The 18,322-nt window shown below is 39.5% G+C and overlaps 1 protein-coding gene and 1 pseudogene across 1 annotated transcript; both read left to right on the top strand.

Annotated features, from left to right (window-relative positions):
• The first annotated feature begins 4,331 nt into the window (after window positions 1–4,331).
• On the top strand, window positions 4,332–6,605 carry LOC149099432 (uncharacterized; annotated as a pseudogene).
• A 7,375-nt stretch (window positions 6,606–13,980) lies between these two features.
• LOC149099431 (uncharacterized) lies at window positions 13,981–15,939 on the top strand. The gene is made up of 2 exons (XM_089278605.1): window positions 13,981–14,913; window positions 15,661–15,939. The coding sequence occupies exons 1-2, from the start codon at window positions 14,113–14,115 to the stop codon at window positions 15,937–15,939; spliced, it is 1,080 nt and encodes a 359-aa protein (XP_089134731.1). The 5' UTR covers window positions 13,981–14,112.
• Window positions 15,940–18,322: the final 2,383 nt, after the last annotated feature.

Raw genomic sequence — 18,322 nt, 5'->3', positions numbered from 1 at the left:
TGTGATCAATAAAAATGTCAATTAAAAAAGTACATGATAAATTCTGTGTTCCTTTCATCAGATTGTCACAAAAATATTATTGTACCTCATTGAATTCAATTTGACCATTGTCTAGCAGAACAATGTATAAATCCAGAAATATTACACAAATTTAAGGAAGAGGTTGACCAGGGGAACTGTGAACCAAAACAATGAAGTCAACCAGGACTCGATGCCTGACCAAAGTACATCATGAAATACTTAAACACGTTAAGTGTTCAGATGCCCTGTCATACATTCATTCCGAGGGATACCTTCATAATGATTTTAATGGTGACAATGAGACAATTAGTGACAACAAAAACACTGTACAACCTGTAATAATACATTTCGGTCAAACAGCCAGACTATCCAAAGGGAAACTCTACAAGCTCTCACAAAGAAATCAAGACAAGTGTAAGAAATACTATACGAATAAAGGTATTGAAGTGGTCAGAGGAACTCATCCTCAATCTCAAGAAAGTGATATATATGCATTTGGGCTTCTGCTGTCTTTGTTGTGCAAACATAAGCCAAATAAGACACTTTGCAAATTAGCAGTGTGGTGGATAAAGGGAAACCCAGAGAAGTGACCCACAACACAGCAGTTGGCTACTGAGTTAAAACCACAATATTCATAGACAATGTATGTAGTGTTTCCGGTCAGTGGATTTAACCAAAATAAGTGCATGCAATACAGATTCAACTCAACGCTTGACCATGTGCTTTTGATCACAACCATAATTTAGTTCTGCCATACACAATTACATCATTTATACTACAATCTCTTCCATTTTTCAAATAAATTGTCCAGTCCAATTTCTTAAACAAAATAACAATACATATTATATCCTTTTCTAAATGGCTACTAACTCAACGAAAAGTGCTCCAATGTCCAAGACTTAAATTGATACAAAAATGACATATTCATAAAAGTGAAATGTCCTTCTCAAGAAATTAGTATTTTATGCAAATGCCAGGAGTATCGTAAACAAGATAGCTAAATTACAGACGGAAATTGCAAGCAATTCGTTTGATATAATAGTCCTCACAGAAACACACCTTGACAGCTCTATAACACACGCTGAGATCTTTGGGAGCGAATACTGCAGTTACAGGAAGGACCAACAACAAGGAGGACGTTTTGGCAGCGGTGTTCTCGTTGCTTCCAAAAGATGGATTAAAGCTTCTCTGAGAGAAGGTCTTGCCTATGAATCTGAACTATTATTCATCAATATATCAACGGCGAACAACAAGAAAATAACAATGGGTGTATTTTACAGGCCGCCAAATAGCAACCTTACCGTTTTGGAGGATCTTCAGAATTCCCTAAGTAACATCACTACAACAGACATAGTATTACTTGGTGATTTCAACCTGGCGAAATAGACTGGGCCAACAATCAATCTCTAAGGTACTCTGAGCATCATATACTGCTTTCTGACATAATTCAAGACAACTTCATGCACCAGCTAGTGAACGAACCTACCAGAGATCAAAACATATTGGACCTCGTACTAACAACTAATGTTGACCTGATAAATAACGTTGTGGTAGGCGAACACTTTTCTGACCACAACTCTATTACGTTCACTTTAAATTGTGCGCCTTATTTGAGTCGTATTTCTAAGAAGTTCATTTATGCATTCAACAAAGCAGACTGGAGTCATCTTAGATCTCTGTTCCAAAATACCCTGTGGGACTTTGTCTTATCTGATAAAGACATTGATGACAACTGGATAAAATGGAAAGATATCTTCTTCACTGCGGTTGATGATTGTATTCCAAAATACAGACAAAAGAAAAGAATCACAGCGCCCTGGATAACCAAGGATCTCATCAAACTCTGTAAGAAGAAAAAGAACCTGTACAAAAGAGCAAAAAGGTCGAGAAGGCAGGAAACATGGGCCGCTTATCGTAATTTGAATAACTTACTGAAAAAGAAATGCAACTCAGTGAAATGGCAACACCTCAAGGAACTCGTAGACAAACTGAAACTTCACAATAATTCCAAACCATTTTGGAATTATATAAAATCGATGTGAAAAGGAACAAATGACTTAGTGCTATTAAAGGATGGTAGAAATGAAATTACGGATGAACAGAGTATCGCACAGGAAATGAATCTATATTTCTCATCTGTGTTTACACATGAACAAAGTGATTTACCTGAATTCGACAACATGATCTACAATAATTTGAGCCACATTCTTTGCACACCCAGTGAAGTGGAAAAACACCTAAAAGCACTAAACATTCACAAGTCCCCGAGGCCCAATTTGATCTCACCCCATATTTTGAAAGAATGCACGCTAGAATTGTCAACTTCATTGTGTGTATTATTCAACAAGTCTCAACAAGTCTTTCTCGACTGGGATGTTGCAAGCTGACTGGAAAATAGCAAACATAACACCGATTCACAAAAAGGGAAACAAGCATAAAAAAGAGAACTATCGTCAAATTTCCTTAACATCTATTGTCTGTAAAATAGCCGAGAAGATAGTACGTTCTAGAATTACAACCTTTTGGTCCACCCACCATGTCTTAAACCCAAATCAGTTTGGCTACTTGGAAGGAAAGTCAACACTCACACAACTTTTAAGTTGTTTCCACGACTGGTGCTTATCCAGAAACAACTCGCAAACAACAGATGCCATTTTCCTAGACTTGTCTAAAGCATTTGACAGTGTGCCTCACGAGCGCCTTCTACTTAAGCTTAGCCGCTATGGTATTGATGGGCCACTGTTGCGATGGTTTAGAAACTTTTTAACAAACAGGCATCAGAGGGTCATAATACATGGCACCTACTCTAGTTGGTCCCAGGTAACATCTGGTGTGCCCCAGGGCACAATTCTCGGACCTACTTTGTTCCTGATTTATGTCAACGACATACCAAACGTCATTACATCTACTATCAAACTGTTTGCTGATGATACAAAGATCTACCATGAACTCAACAATGTCGATGATACGTTTGCACTACAGTCTGACCTGGATTCTCTAGAAAACTGGACAAAGAGTTGGCAAGTTAAGTTCAACTCTGAGAAATGCGAAGTAATGAAAATAACGCATAAGCAGGACAAAAGTACACATCCTTATTACCTGTCAAATACAGAATTAAGATTTGTTGACTCATATAAAGACCTAGGTGTTCACATGTCAAGAATTTTATCCTGGTCGAATCACGTGGACGTAATTGTGAACAAAGCAAACAAAGTGCTGGGCTTGTTAAAGCGTACAGTTGGCAGTAAGAACAAAGAAATTTTCTCTATGCTTTACAAGTCATTGGTGAGACCGATCCTAGAATATGCATGTCCTGTATGGTCACTGCACCTAGTCAAAGATATACTAGCTATTGAAAAAGTACAACAAAGAGCATCAAGAATTACTCTTAGGCAAAAACCCTGTGAGATGCCATACGAAGAACGATGCAAATTACTAAATTGGAACTCACTTCAGCATCGACGAGAGTACCTGTCCTTAGTAGAATGTTATAAAACAGTGTTTGGATTAAATGGTTTAGACTTTAACGATTATTTTGAGTGTTGTAGAAGCAAAAGCACTAAAGCTAACCATCCGTTTAAGATCCAAACGAAATCAGCAAGAATTAATGCCTTCAAGTATTCCTTCTTTGTTAGAATTATTAAGGAATGGAATAATTTGCCACACCACTTGTTCGGACATGACATCAACGACATTAATGCAAACAGGTTCAAACCACTATTAAACTAGGTACCAGTTCCCAACACAAAAGTTGTCACACGTACTCATCTTTTTTTTGTGACAGCAGTGTGCAGCTTCGGAGCGCACGCTGACCATGATGTGCTCCTTGTAGGTAGAGTTTACCAGTGCAGAAAGAAGCATCAAATCCTCAGCCATGATCCAGGCACTCTCTGTCAAATAAAAAACATTTTTACCTGCCCTTTACGTTATTTCACAAAAGTGGACTGACTAGAGAGTTGTGTAGGTTTTTTGCCTCATATATAAGTGCTGGTATGACAATCACAGATGTCCAGGTCCTACCTCAGCAAACCCTATTTGATGAGTATGGAATTAGGAAAATGTGTTTCTTAACAAAAAGGCAGAAAGGTCCAAAAGCTTCCCAAGTTTCTCATCCAAAGGCAGTAAGGTTGGAGAAAAAGTTGCAACTGCTTGTTATATACATGGATACTTTGAAAAAGAACACTGAAAGATGTGTCAGATGAGTGCATTTTCGTTGAGTGCTGACCGTACCCTTAAAGTATCCTCCAATATTGGCTTTTGGTGTGATGGCAAGTGGATACAGTTGTATGACAGTTTATTCATATCATGAGATAGACAAATTATTAGTACATGTGTGGAAGGGTTGTTTATCTCATATTGTACCCTCTGGAGGTACAAGTCAAAATGAAGGAATTCACAGAGTTCTAAGCAAGACCTTGAAGAAGTCAAGGATTCCAATGCAATTTGCATTGGCACTTCTTGGGATCTTCTTTTACATGGGGAATGAGAAGAGAATCACCACAGTTAAAGACAAAACAAAACTAAGAGTTACTCCACCAATTGAATCGCATTTTGAGCATCTTAAGAGCAGACAAAAGGTGACCAACAGTCATTGGTTTGGAATAACCAGTGACTTTGGATTGTCATTGAATTACGAAGATGCTACACAAAAAGACTCTGAGACTGCAATTGTGGACAAACTGAATAAGTTATTGGACGATTCAAACAATAGTTCTTCAGATGAAGATGAGCCCTTTACTTCTCAATATGGGCTCACTCGATCACCCTTGCCTAACCTAAGTGAAAAACAGAGGGACCAACTTATCAATTCATCAAAAAACATGGCACAACTTTCTGACCATATCCAGTCAAGGTTTAATACAAACATTTGTACTTTTGCAAAAGTAGCCTGACCCTCTTCCACTCTGGTTTAGTCAGCAACCAAGAATCCTCTGCTCTTGATGATGTTCTAACAAATTACAATATGGTGCATGTCTGTGTACCACCACATGGTAATTGTTTTTTCCTGTCCATTGCATATGCAATAAGAAACCACATCATTGGTAATCAATTAGTACCGAGTGACTTAGTGCCAGACATATGAGTCACTTGGACTTCTGTCTTGCAGTGACACATATGAAATGTGTTCCAAGCCAAGAGAACAACGTACACAAGTGGATGTCTCATCCAGAAGAGTACCAGCCTTTTCTTTCAGCTAACCAGACATTAAACTTTGAAGCACAATTATTTCTCAGTGACAGACATTTTGCATCTGATCTTGGTAGTTCCATGCCTCTTGCCATAGCAAATTTACTTAAGATTCCAGTTGTCAACATGACACAAATGGAACATTTGCCAGTGATACCAGTTAGTCCTAGGGAAAGTCTTCAAAGCCTACCCATTTTTGTGGCCTCTGAACATTCAGGTAAAGGTCACTGTGATGCTGTGCACCACATCACAAAGATTCAGCCATCAACTGACACAACCGTCTTCTTCAACAGTTGTTGGTGTCGTTGTGGGCAAGGTGCAAGGAAGAAAGAGGGCAACATTACCTCCCGTTAGAGCTTTACAAACGAGTGTCAAATTACCCTTTGTAACTAAAAATAAAAGTATCTCGTTATGTTTGCATGCAACAAGAACAAAACAATCGTCACCTGCACTTACTATTGTAAACGTTAGAACTGTTTCAAATCTAAATAGTCTTGTCTCCCCTAAAACATGTTCTAAGAACTAGAAGCAACGATTTGTGACCTCTAATTGAATTTACTCCATGTGAAAAACAAAAGTATCAAGTTACCTTTGTAACTTAAAATAAAAATATCTTGTTGCATTTGTGTACTACTAACTCACAAACTGTTTCAAACCTCAAGGCTCATCTCGTTCGTAACTCAAATCCTCAGCCTAACCCACAGAAAATGTTGAAGTAAGCCCAATATATGAATACTTCCTCCTCTTTTATAGAAGAATAAATATGGCCATTCTAAACTGTGTCGGGATCAAATCTTCTCACATACCATTTACCTTTACAACAAGAAATTTGATTGGCTGTTTATAGTACATCCAATCTGATTGGTGTGACATACATACATCTCTCACTCACTCACTCATTCATTGACCCATCCATAACATACCCAACGTGCCGACTAAGAGGTATTTTTTTACAAAAAAAATGGCTCAAAAAGGTGTAAGTGTTTTCAAGCTGTTAAGGGTTGCTCTGACAAATGTAAATGCATTGGATTTGAAAACCCGAATGGAAAGGGGAGGGAATGAATGAGTTCTTCCACCCAGATAATAACAAGGAAACAACGACCACATCAGATGACAACACGAATGTGTCTGGAAAACAATTTATCCTCGAGCGGTCCTGTTAAGACATTGTAAGCAGGTGGACATAACCAGAAGTAGTTCTTATCCAGATTGTGCAGCACCATTTGAATATTGACAGTGACACACAAGCAATGCAATACTCACAGTTGGTTGATAACAATAACCTTCGTCCTAAAACCCAAGAGCAAATAACTAGAAAGATAATCTCATTTCTAAATGATGATAACGTTTTTAAGGCTTTGCTTAAGGAACAAGTGAGGCTTAATTGGTTCTCATAGACTGGTTAACTATTCAAGAAGCTCCAATATTCAAATCCATATTGTTTACACTATTTTGTTACATTTCTGGTGTTACTAGTTTGGAGGAGTGTTTGGATAACAGCGAAATTTCATCTTAGATGATCGTCTCCTTTATTGGGTTTATCTCAGGGTAAAAACCTGCCACGGTTTTCTTGTTTTATGAGCTGTTGTTTTGCTGTACATTCGGATCAGTTTTTGTTTCTGGGCAACCGACCTCGGTTCTGAAAAACTGTCCTCGGAAAAAAATCTGTCCTCAGTTACAGTATGTACGGTCGGTAAACTGTCCTCGGTTGGTGTCCACGTAACATCCACGGTATTAACCGAGTTTGGTATTCATGAACCAACTTAATTTTATAAACCGTACAGGGTTGCCTTTATCCGACCTCGGTTTTGTGTTGTTTCATAACCGTGCTTGGTTTCCAGATAACGTCCACGGTGATAACTGCTGACCCTAGAGAATACACAAACCGTATTCGGTTTTGATTTTACATTAAACCGAGTTCGGTTGTGTATGCGCCCAATTCGGTTTAATAATTTTCTTGACCGTACACGGTTTCCTTTTTTAAAAAAAATTAAACCGAGCTCGGTTTTGGACCGTGTCCCGGCGATCTGAGTTCATGGCCCTAGCCTAGTCCGGCTGTGTGATTTTTGACTGACCCCCCCACCCCACCCCCTCCAAACCCTTCCACGTAGCGGTCCGGTTAGGTGGTCTCTGACTGCATCTCCCCCCACCCCCCTCAAAAAAACAGTAAAAAACCTTGTTTTTCTATTAATTTCCATTTTCTTTAATAGTATTCACCCGAATTTTTCTTTTCTTTTAATTTTTACTCAGGTTGCAAAAAGAGACGGGCTGCATGATATGTTGGTCTTGCCTTATAAATTTGATGAAAGTAACGCGAAATTAGATTGTTTTAAAATAACTTTATTTATTTGTCTCGACCTATTTTATGTAATATTTTACCATTTGTAGGTCCATAAAGCACATGCCAGTTGTGTAATTGATTTCGTTCGACTGAATTTTATAATCACACCTTTATAACAAACATGAATGGAACTAGAAAATAGTTACATTAGCAAAATGGCCTATTTAATCATCAATCAATTCAACGCATTGTTTCGTTTATGATTTGCGTGTCATTAGTTTTTGTTTCTCTATTAGCCCCAACCTTGCTAAAACAATAAATTTTCTTACGTACCTCTTTATCATTAATTTGTTTGAAATGTTAGAGACTGGAAGTTACATGAGGTTACTACATTTGTTTAATTGTCTCCATTTACAATGAACATGATCGGAAAGAGTGACATGTCACCTTGATTTATCTCTATAATGGATGCGACCAACATCCAACATCCAATCATATGGCCTAACATTATTCTAAGAATGGGAGGTCATTATTTAGTCGTCAGAATAGCTCTTTACACACCCGGCGTAATTGAATGAATGCGAGAGAGGAGTAAAACAGTTACACGTAAATTAAGTTGACTCCATTGTTTGACACTGCTACAGCTATATCTGTAGTAAACAGAGCAAATGTTCTACTTTCGTTCACACCTTTGTACATTATTTTGATTATCATTATGATTGCCATTATCATTATCTAGGGAAGAAAATTTCCGCAAAGTCTCTGGTGAACCCGAAGGCCACCCAAAAAGGGTTTTAACTCAACACCATGTATACTGACCTATTTTAGGGTACGCCAAAATCCCAAACAGGAAGGACGACAAGAGATATGGGCAAACAATCTGCTATGCCGTGTCTTGGAGTTTAAGCAAACTAGGACGACAAGAATGCCAAAATAGTTTGTGCATTTTTTTTGTGTCTTGAAATTATTTTAGTCGCTGAGGACTGTATGTCTTGTTTATGCGATAGCTTTAGTTAAAAATAATGTTACTAGTAGACTACTATTAAATTTCTCAAGTAAGCCCTCAGGGCTTTAGTTTCTGAAAATTCCCTTTTCATTAGTGGGCCTATTCCCTGGAATGCCCTATGTGTACATTTTCTTTAGAGGGGGGAGATATTGTGTGTATGTTTTTAGAGTCTATAATTTTCTGTGTTATATTGACTATAGCTCCATATTAAATAACTTGATAAATGCTTTATTACTATTGATAATGTTAAATAATCTAACATGTCAGTTGATACGTAGATCAATGTGATCAGTAATTGCAAGTTTCAAACAATGAGAATAGTTAAATTTTGAATTTCTGTTTTGTTAGGTACGTTTTTTTTTTCTATTCAAATGTGTGAACAAGGTTTCTGAAATAAAAACCAAAACATTTTTAATCCTGTTACTTACCACGATTATAGGGGTACACATTGAATGATGCATTGCAATGCATATTTTTCTAAAATTATTTTAAGTGTTATGAAGTTTATTAAGGAAGTAGGAACAGCTATTGAGAAATTGAAATAAAAAACTCAGTGTCATGCCATGTTATGAAGTATTTTTGTTGGGGGGTAGCAAAGGTTTCATCAAATAGTTGTTGAAACAAACCGGTCAGATTTTTTGTCACCTATTAGACAAATACTGTTCTGCTACTGGACAGTTTCAGGCAGTGTACTGTTCTCTCTATGTTGGAGTGATATCTCTCTTACAAACAAGTCTAGACAAGTAATGGGGCTATGACTGACAGTGAAAGCAGAGGGTAATGAAAAATAAATGAACGGTCCCTTAAAGTCACCAACTGAAAAGCAACGGGCATACGCATTGAAGCAGAACTTGCATGACTAAAAAGTTCCGAACTTCAGCTTCTCCGAACATCAAATGCAAATACGAAATTGACTCCCCGATCCCATTGGGTGATCCCAATGTATGGACTTCTACGTTGTACATCGTCAAGCTTCTGATTAACGAGGCCCTGTTAGGGAGGCAGGAGGCTTAGTCATCCCTTATCCCTAAAATTCCAGGGGCTGGTATCCTTTAACCTGACAATTACCGAGATTGTTATCCCCAAAAAAAGTGTTAAGTGATCCGTTTCTTAAAAGATAAGGGACAGGACATTATTTATCGCCATTTAGTGGTCCCCCCTTTGGGCTCTCAGTGATGAGTGATCATGTGATGCCCGTGTTACACGTGCGCCATGAGGTCAGTGGTTGACCGAATAAAAGAGCCTAGGAGCAAATCTACATTTGACCCATCTTGCTTGAATTTGGACTGATAAATGACCCGTTACTGTTAGTCACCGGTAGCCGGTGATGCAGATCCTTGGCAAAAGCGACCAAACGAGTGTCAATTGAGAAATCAAAGCAATTTTTTGTTATCCCTAAAACTAGTTCAGTCATCCCGTATCCCTATAATTATTTACTCAGTTATCCCTTATCCCTAAAACCCCTAACAGGGCCTCAATAATGTTCAATCAAGTTAGATAGTAAGAGTAGAGTAAGAAAGAAACAACTTTTGTGAGGTCAAACTTAAGAAGGAAATAATAACTATAATTTATCAGAGCACTGGGTTATCGGTAGGAAAACGTGGAGGGAAAATTGCAAGAAAATATCGCATGAAGCACCGATGACTTCCTCTTCTCTGACGCCACATTCTCTCGTCGATGTATGATTGTAAGACCTCCCCTCTAAGTCCTTTCTTTCGCTTTTGACCAAGTTTAAGTTGACTCCAATAGGATTCAATCTCCTGAGTATGAATACCTGTTCTTGGGTCTACAAAATGTGACGGGCATGTACCACGACACGATGAGAAGAGACAATGGGCAGTCTTGCATGTGCCTGCCTGTCGTCTCTATGTATATCAGTACCGGGAAGGAGGTATCTTTTTATAATAGGCAGGTGGGTTGCCGCATTTCGTCTTCGCACGATTTGGGAATTTCCTCGTGCTGGGGTGAACTGTGTGGAAATGATACCAAATACTCATGCATCGGTAGAACTGCAAAAAAATATGTATGTATATAAAAACATAGTTAGGTTCTATCTTTTAAACTTCTCAAGGCAGCCATAAGTAAAAGTGAAAAGAGCAAAACATACGCCTTTTTTAAATTTAAAACTAAATCGCAATAATAAAGTGTGGAGTCAATCCGAAATGTTAAAAGAGATTGGTCCTTCGGGACCAATTTTTCGGTCTATAGAAGGGTCATAAGCGCGAGTGTGGTAGCGTGGATAAAAATTGAAACGCCAATAGTGGAGCCAAATCGCATGGAGCTCGATAGCACAACGACATGAACTTGAGCGAACTCAACGACTTCGAAAGGGAACCTCCATTGAATGTGATACAGTGGCTTCAAAGATGCTATTTACTACCTGATCCTCTACAATGCGCACAGTGTAATCGTGAAATGGAATTGACAGAGAGGACCGGTAACCATGTAGATGGATTTCTGTGGTAAGTTAAGTGTTGTTGTTTGCGTGCACTTTAAAGCAAGATGAGTTGGGTCTTATTGTTAGTTAAGTGAGAACGTAATGTAAGGGCCTGGACACACCATGGATCATTCCACGCAATATAATGCGCTGCTCCGCTTGTAATATTAAAGTGACAGTACGGCGAATAATGTGAGCATGACACGAGAGTAACAGATGCTACCACAGAATATCTGTTAGTTGCCATCTGCAGAAATATGGCCAAATGCAATTATAAGGTAAGGATAAGGATTGAGAATTGCTTAAGCTAGTACGGGTGTTTTTTTAAGTTGTCTTAAATGTGAAGGTGGATCCCTGATACAGTTTCATTACTGTGCACGCTCTGATGATGCAAAGTTTCGGGATCTGCTCATTAGCGCACGAGCCGATGGAAGCTGGAGAAAAAATGGTCAACCACAGGATTATGTTTTATAAAAGGAAACTTCCGTCCATCACAGATTTTTAAATAAGGCTAGATAGTTGCATCAAAAGCTCAGTTATAATGTATTGTTGCAAGGACGACGCATACTTAATTGCCTTTCACATATTGTGGTAAATGTATGGAGCAAAAATGACGATTTTCACATAGGCTTTCTTGGGAGTATTACCCTCAAATCCCATTGTTTGCTCTGGGGTTACAATCAGTGTTTGGATTTACGCGGTGACAGTTTGTCAAGAAAATCCAGTATCTGAACAGTTTCCATGCAAAAACTACTAATATCACAGAAGCTCTCTGCTTAAAATAGGTATCGCGAAAGTATGGATGTGCTGTATTGGAAAATTTAACCGAATGAAATTGAAGAAAATCGAATGTCAGCCACAAACAATAAGAACGCTTTCTTTTTAGTACTTTAATAAATCCGTAAACACAGAAAGCCAATTTTAAGTTTTTACCGAGCCGAAATAAAAAAAGATTTCAACAAATAACACTTAAGCGTGCCATTAACTTTTGAATTAAAAATGCAACACCAACTGACTTGCATGAGTCTCATGTCTCCTTGGCCAAGGTGAAACGAAAGCAGAAAAGTTGTTTTTGAGATGCGCACAGATGAGATGTCAAGGTTAACAAACTATTGACAAATTGACAACTCTACTGATTCTGTCATTTGATTTTGAAGTGTAAAACTTCTTCCTTGATACCAATTAACATCTATATTCTTCAGGTGATGCAGTGGTTGCAGAAAACGACAGAGTTTACGAACCAATACTTTCTTCGCTGAATTTCCAAAGGTGCCACTTGTCACACTTCTCAAGGTCATCTATTACTTCATTCTGGATGACTCGCAAAGAAGAATTTTGCGAACCCTGAATTTGAGAGTAAGTTTGGTCTCACGAATATGCAGATTGATTAATGCAAGGCTTTCTAGCCATTCAAAGAGGCCTAAACATATTCGAGTTCAAAGAAATTGCAAAAATACTTTCTGCAGTCACATGAAAACTGCTCTACAAAATTTTCCAATGAATAGAAAAATTCAAAATTAACATAATAGAATCTACTACTCTTCAATTTCTTTTTAGTGGTACTGACTATTATGTACTAGGATCCACTAGCAACTCAAATTTTGTACTAAAATATAACGCAAAGCTGTATTTGTGTGAGAAAATGCTAAAATGTTCTGGTAAGTGCTTTGTATACGGCAAATTATTATTCATATGACATAAAGTTTCACTGAGGCTTGTCATACATGACACATTACATGAAGCTTTCCTTACTAAGTACCAGGAGGGTAATATCATTGATAATCACACAATTTCTTCGTGACCCCTAGTAAACAACCTAAGGTTTCTTAAAATTTAGTTTTTATTTTTATTAGCTGGACAGTCTTTGTGGCTTCTCCTCGAGTGGGTTCTACTTCCACACCACTTGCATGATTTCCCACCCACTTCCACTTCAGCTCCTTCGGGTGCAGCAACTTCCTCCAGGACTGGTGGTCTGACAGTGAATGCGATCCAATGCAATTGAAAATAACGTCAGACTTGTTAATTCATGTGCCGAAGCCTCAACTTCCACTGACACCCAGATTAGTTAGGTACTTGATAAAATCCTTCCTGCATGAAGCTCATTTGGCACATATGGTGTTGGACTGCATACACTGTCAACCATTGAAAATGAGCAGCTCATTTTGCATTGTACATTACGCTTCCTACTGCATTGTAAATATTGTTCCAAAAGACTGGAGCAAAGACCATATGTCACATAATAAATGCAAATAAGGTAACAAAATTGTCATGTAATACTTTCATACATGTAAAGGCTCTAACGATGTAAAATAATATGATAAAACGTTTCCAGATTTTTTTCCTTTGTATTGAAAAAATGGAGTTTCTGCAAGTGAATATGAAAACAAAAATTCAAACTGAATTGTTACTCAAAATTACTATTGTGTTTTCCGCTCTTATCTGATTCATTGCAACCCCACCTTTGACAGTACAAGCCTGCTTGACCTGGAAACTTCGTCTATTCAAAGCCCACAAAATGCAAAATGCATGTCAAAATGCTTTTCCCTAATCAGCAAACACAACAAGCAGGTCATTGGAATTTTTTGTCAACTTTCGTTCATATCTTCATTTCTTAATAGTTCATTATTCATTGCCACTTATGGCATGAGCCTAGACCAGCCCTCCTTCAATCAAAAAGCTTACTTATGAAAAAAGCACGGAACAATTATCCATGGCCAGCCTTGGCAAGCCCCTCCCAGCCCCTCCCTCCTTTACCGCCAGTCAACTAGTTCCCAGCCTACACCAAGTCATCATATTCAATATGCTGTTGTGTTTATTTTCGTTTTTCTTAATTTTTTTTCCTTTAAATTGGTAAGAGAGGGGATTTGAACTTTTTGTGGAACTAACTTGATCAACTGAATGTATTTAACTTTTGGTGTATGACATCGGGTGGTAGGAGAAATGGAGGTAAAATAGCATCTTCCTGTTTAAGTGGCCCAAAAAGATTATTGCTGTTTGTGATAGAGGGAAGGCAAGAGTGTTTGGTTTTGGCATCATATTATTGCTGAAACACCAACAAGTTTCTATCAGCCATCTGAAAGTTTTACAACTCCATCTAGAGATAATTTTGAGACGAGTACATCAAGAGAGAAACTTAATTTGTTTTTGGCCTCCAGAGACATTAGTCCCATCCGTCATGTAATGGTTACACCTTGGGAAGAAGCTGCAGAAAGAACAAAACGGTTCCACAGGCGCAAAGCGAGGCAGGTTGTGTTTGCAGCTTTAGAAGAAATTGCGCCTAATAGCGCAGAGATGTTACTTGATTGCTTAAAATCGCCTAACGAAGACGCGGGTGACATTGACTCTACGTTGTTTGGGGTCCTTGTCGAATGCTATCAGAGCGCAGGGCACTGGAGTACGCGCAGGCAGTTATTGTCGATTATGGCTGATAAGGTCAGTTTCAAAGTACTGAAAACGTGGCTACCAAATCTGTCTAGATACAGATTCAACATCGCTCGGCATCATATCCTACTTCATGGTAGAGGCACCACCGTTCCTCTAGCTGAAAACACAAGGATGAAAGTATTGCCGCCACAACTTGATCACTTCTTAGCATTCATCACTAGTTCATATGTGATGCAAGATTTGCCATTCGGTGAGAAAACCCTAAAGTTGTCATCAAACACGGAGATAAAAATCCCAAACGTGGTGAGAACAATGATTCCGGAGCAGATTGTCCAACAGTACCAGAGTTACTGCCATGAGACTGGCTTTGTCCTGATGAGCCGCTCTACGCTGTGTAGGATTCTTAAAGTATGTTCTGCTTCTGTGCGCAAGTCTTTGCAAGGACTTGACTATGTCTCAGCTGAGGGTGCAAAGGCTTTTGATGAATTGGCAGCTGTCATTGAGAATCTGGGCGACTATGGAAAAGGTCTCTCCTGGGCAAAAAGCCAATGTGAAAAATTAAAGCAGACAAAATGCTATCTTAAAGGCGATTTTAAGGTAGGACTGCTAAAAATATGATACATTATTAAGCTAAACACATCGCATATAACGAAAGTTTATGAGTCTTCTCGGTTGTACATGTTATGGATGACATCAACATATAATATCAACATACAACGTTCAACTAAAAGCAAACCTTTAGGACTAAGATGCCAGTTTTTACCCTTGGAGAAGCAGAAGGGGCTGGCAGTATGGGAGATGGAGGTGGTGCAGAACAAACCCTTCCAAGGTTTTTTTCTACATTTTTAAAAGGAACAGATCATTACGAGGTGCTTAAAATTTCTTTAACTTTCATTTGTCACCCAAGGACAATTTGACATCACTGTTAATCTGTGATTCTTAATACTGCCATAAATAACCGTGTTTTGACGCAAAGAATTAGTCAAATTAGACGTCATGAAATAATTAAAGTGAAATTAAAATGGAGGATTGAAGACTGTCTTTTTTTATCATGACCTCAGGCCACAAGCAACAAATAAACATTGTATCTTGTAGAGCTACAAAGACATGATATAGTTTCGGCATGTCTCGTGACAATGGAGAGCCAAATGTGTTTCATAATCATCCCTCTTTTCGATTTCCTTCGAGGGTTAATCCCTGTAAGTACTGTAAATGAAACTGCCTAATATTGTGCTGCAACATATTAGTAAGTTGAAAAGAAAAAAACAAAAAACAAAGAAACATACTTGTTTCGTCAGTGGAAATAAGTAGAATAAATATTCCTTTGATATGGTTTGTTTGTAGGTGCATGTATCGCCAAGTTCCAGAGTTCCAGATCATTGTAGGGTCTACGCCCTTAGCTGTCAGGCTGATCCTGATTACGTCAGCCCCTGTGATCATGAGCACGACCTGGCATGTGATCGATGTGAGGTGGTTCCAAATGTAATCCACAAAGTTGAGTCTGCCTTGGAAAATGCTGAAATCTCAAGCGATGAGATGAAATATGTAGTTTCTCTAGCTAAGAAAAGAATCGAAGAATGGAAAGCTCATTTACTCAGATCAATCAACCAAGATGAAGCATGACTGGATGTCGTAAAGAATCTAGATGCTTATTCGGTGTTTTTGGTCTTGGATTGGGCCATGAAATACCTCCCAAGAAAATATCGCGAAAGTCAAACTGATTGGTTTGGAAAGCGAGGTATTTCATGGCACATAACCACTGCTACGAGAATAGTCGAAGGTCAACCTCAAATGCTGTCATTTGTTCACGTTTTTCAAAGCTGTAACCAAGACAGCGTCACGGTTTTGGCCATCATCGATGACGTCCTGAAACAACTCAAGAGTACAATGCCCAATGTAAATAGTGTTCATTTCAGACAGGACAATGCCGGATGCTACCAGTGCTTTCACACTACTGGCAATTCAGCAGGTAGCTAAGAAGTACGACATCAACATCAGACTTGATTTCTCAGATCCACAAGGGGGCAAAGGGTCTTGCAACTGCAAAGCAGCCGCAATTAAGAATCATATCAGAATATATCTAAATTCTGGCCAAGATGTCGAGACTCCGGAGCAAATGAAGAATGCCGTAGAGTCCTCGGGTGGCATGCCTGGAGTAAGGGTTATGCTATGTGACACACAGAATATTCCCAAGTCAGTCCCTGTGAAATGGGAAGGTGTTAGCTTTATCAATAACATTGAATATGGCAATGAGGGAATGAGAGTTTGGAGGTCATATGCGGTTGGCCCAGGTAAATTCCTGCCGTGGAGTCAGTTTGATTTCCCAGAACACTACTCTGTACCAATGCTAACCACATTAAAGGAGGCCAGAGATCCAAAGGCGACATTTACTGCGATTACAGCAAGGAGAAAATCACCCCAAACCCAGCAAGGAGAGGAGCAATTGGCATCTGGTGTTGGGGAAGCTTCGGATGAACAAAGTGGGGACAACATGGAGTGTCACTGTAAACTGTTTACATGTCCTGAAGAGGGATGCGTAAAATCATTTCAAAGATTTTCGTCCCTTGAACATCATCCTGACGTTGGAAGGGACAAGTATGCTCTTGAGAGCCTAACACTTCCCGATAAGGCAATGATGTCAGTAGTATACGACGCTTATAGGGGCGGTAACCAATCAGGAGGCGATGCATATCATTAAAAAAGGCTCTCGACCAATCAGAGGGCAGTATTTTCGATTTGCATAAACAAGATGACGTCCAGGGGGGTCAAACATGGCGCCCATGCCCAAATAAGGGCAACATGTCCAAATAAGGCGATAGACAGGAAGTGAGTTTTAACAATTGATTTTTATTGATTTTTACAGGAAGTTACATGGGTGTGTATCCGTATGGAAACGATTTGAAAGCGTTCGTGTCTACGACGCGTTTGTCGAAGACGAGTCCGTAGAGTTTGGTGTGTGATGACCTTGAGATGTTTGGTGGCTGGGTTTCTGTAGAAGAAGTTGGGGTTGACGACGGGGATGTTGCATCGTCCACCGTCCTCGAGAGGTTGTTCGAGTTCGTTGAGGAGATTTTGTTTCATGACGTCATAGTTGAGTTGCCTGGATCCTCGTACATTGAGGGAGAAGCCACGCACCTTACAGCACACTTTTCCATTTTTTGTCTTGTACCCGTAATTCTTGGGTCCTGCTGAGGTGAAATCGATGATGTAATCACCGTCGTCCAATTCGTTAGTCATCTCTCCGAGGTAATCGCCTAGCGGAACGTCGGCTTGACCTGGTTTGTGCGAGTAGATGACGGAATCGGTGTCAAAGTAGAGAACTTGTTGCTTTAACAGTTCCAGGTAGCTGTATAATTTGAGCCGAGCCCAGCAGGTGGTGAAAGCGGCGACGAAGATGTTGATTTGTCCGTTATCGGGTTGGTTGTCTTCGAGTTCGGTGTGGACGACCTCTAGGGCTTCATCGTTGGCGATTCTGACTTGTTTTATGTCGTTGAAGTGATTGGAAACGAGGGCGAAGAGTTGCGCTGCGGTGTAGACGACTTCAGTAGTGGGTTTGTGTAGGTTTTCGCCGAACTTGCCCCAGAAGGAGTTGAGCATGAGTTTGGCAGTGGCTTTGCGTCCGGGATTTTTCTGGATCCTGGCCGGATCGAGAGCGATGCCTTCTTTCTGGCGGTATTGTTGCACGTACCGTGTCTTGTCTTGGGGGGTGTGACACCAGCTCGGGTAGCCGGAGGATTCCTGTTTGATTTTTAGCCAGGTGTTCACATAATCGGCAAAGAGTCCTCTACGGCGTTGTTCTGGCGGGAAATGGTAGACTTCGTGGATCTTGATGAGCGTGTATCCCATGGCAACGGCTTTCTCGATTTCGGGGGTGCACCAGGTCCCTCGTAGCGTGCGTTGCTCGGCCGTGTGAGGGCAACGAGGCGATTTCTCAAGGAGGGGTTTGGTCATTTCGTCTTCCACGCACGATCGGCAGAGTGGGAAGGTGAGTTTACCCCTGTGCCGA

Source organism: Orbicella faveolata, unplaced genomic scaffold (assembly GCF_042242905.1).
Source record: "Orbicella faveolata isolate gen_17 unplaced genomic scaffold, um_ofav_v1 contig_46, whole genome shotgun sequence".
In the NCBI taxonomy this organism is placed as follows: Eukaryota; Metazoa; Cnidaria; class Anthozoa; order Scleractinia; family Merulinidae; genus Orbicella; species Orbicella faveolata.
The sequence above is the reverse complement of the archived record's forward strand: the minus strand, read 5'-3'. Positions and strand labels throughout refer to the sequence as shown.

Bases quoted from the DNA above. Each gene is read 5' to 3' on its own strand.
- LOC149099431 (XM_089278605.1), top strand. From the start codon at position 14,113: ATGGTTACACCTTGGGAAGAAGCTGCAGAAAGAACAAAACGGTTCCAC. The intron at 14,914-15,660 runs GTAGGACTGCTA...GTTTGTTTGTAG, and splicing joins ATCTTAAAGGCGATTTTAAG to GTGCATGTATCGCCAAGTTC.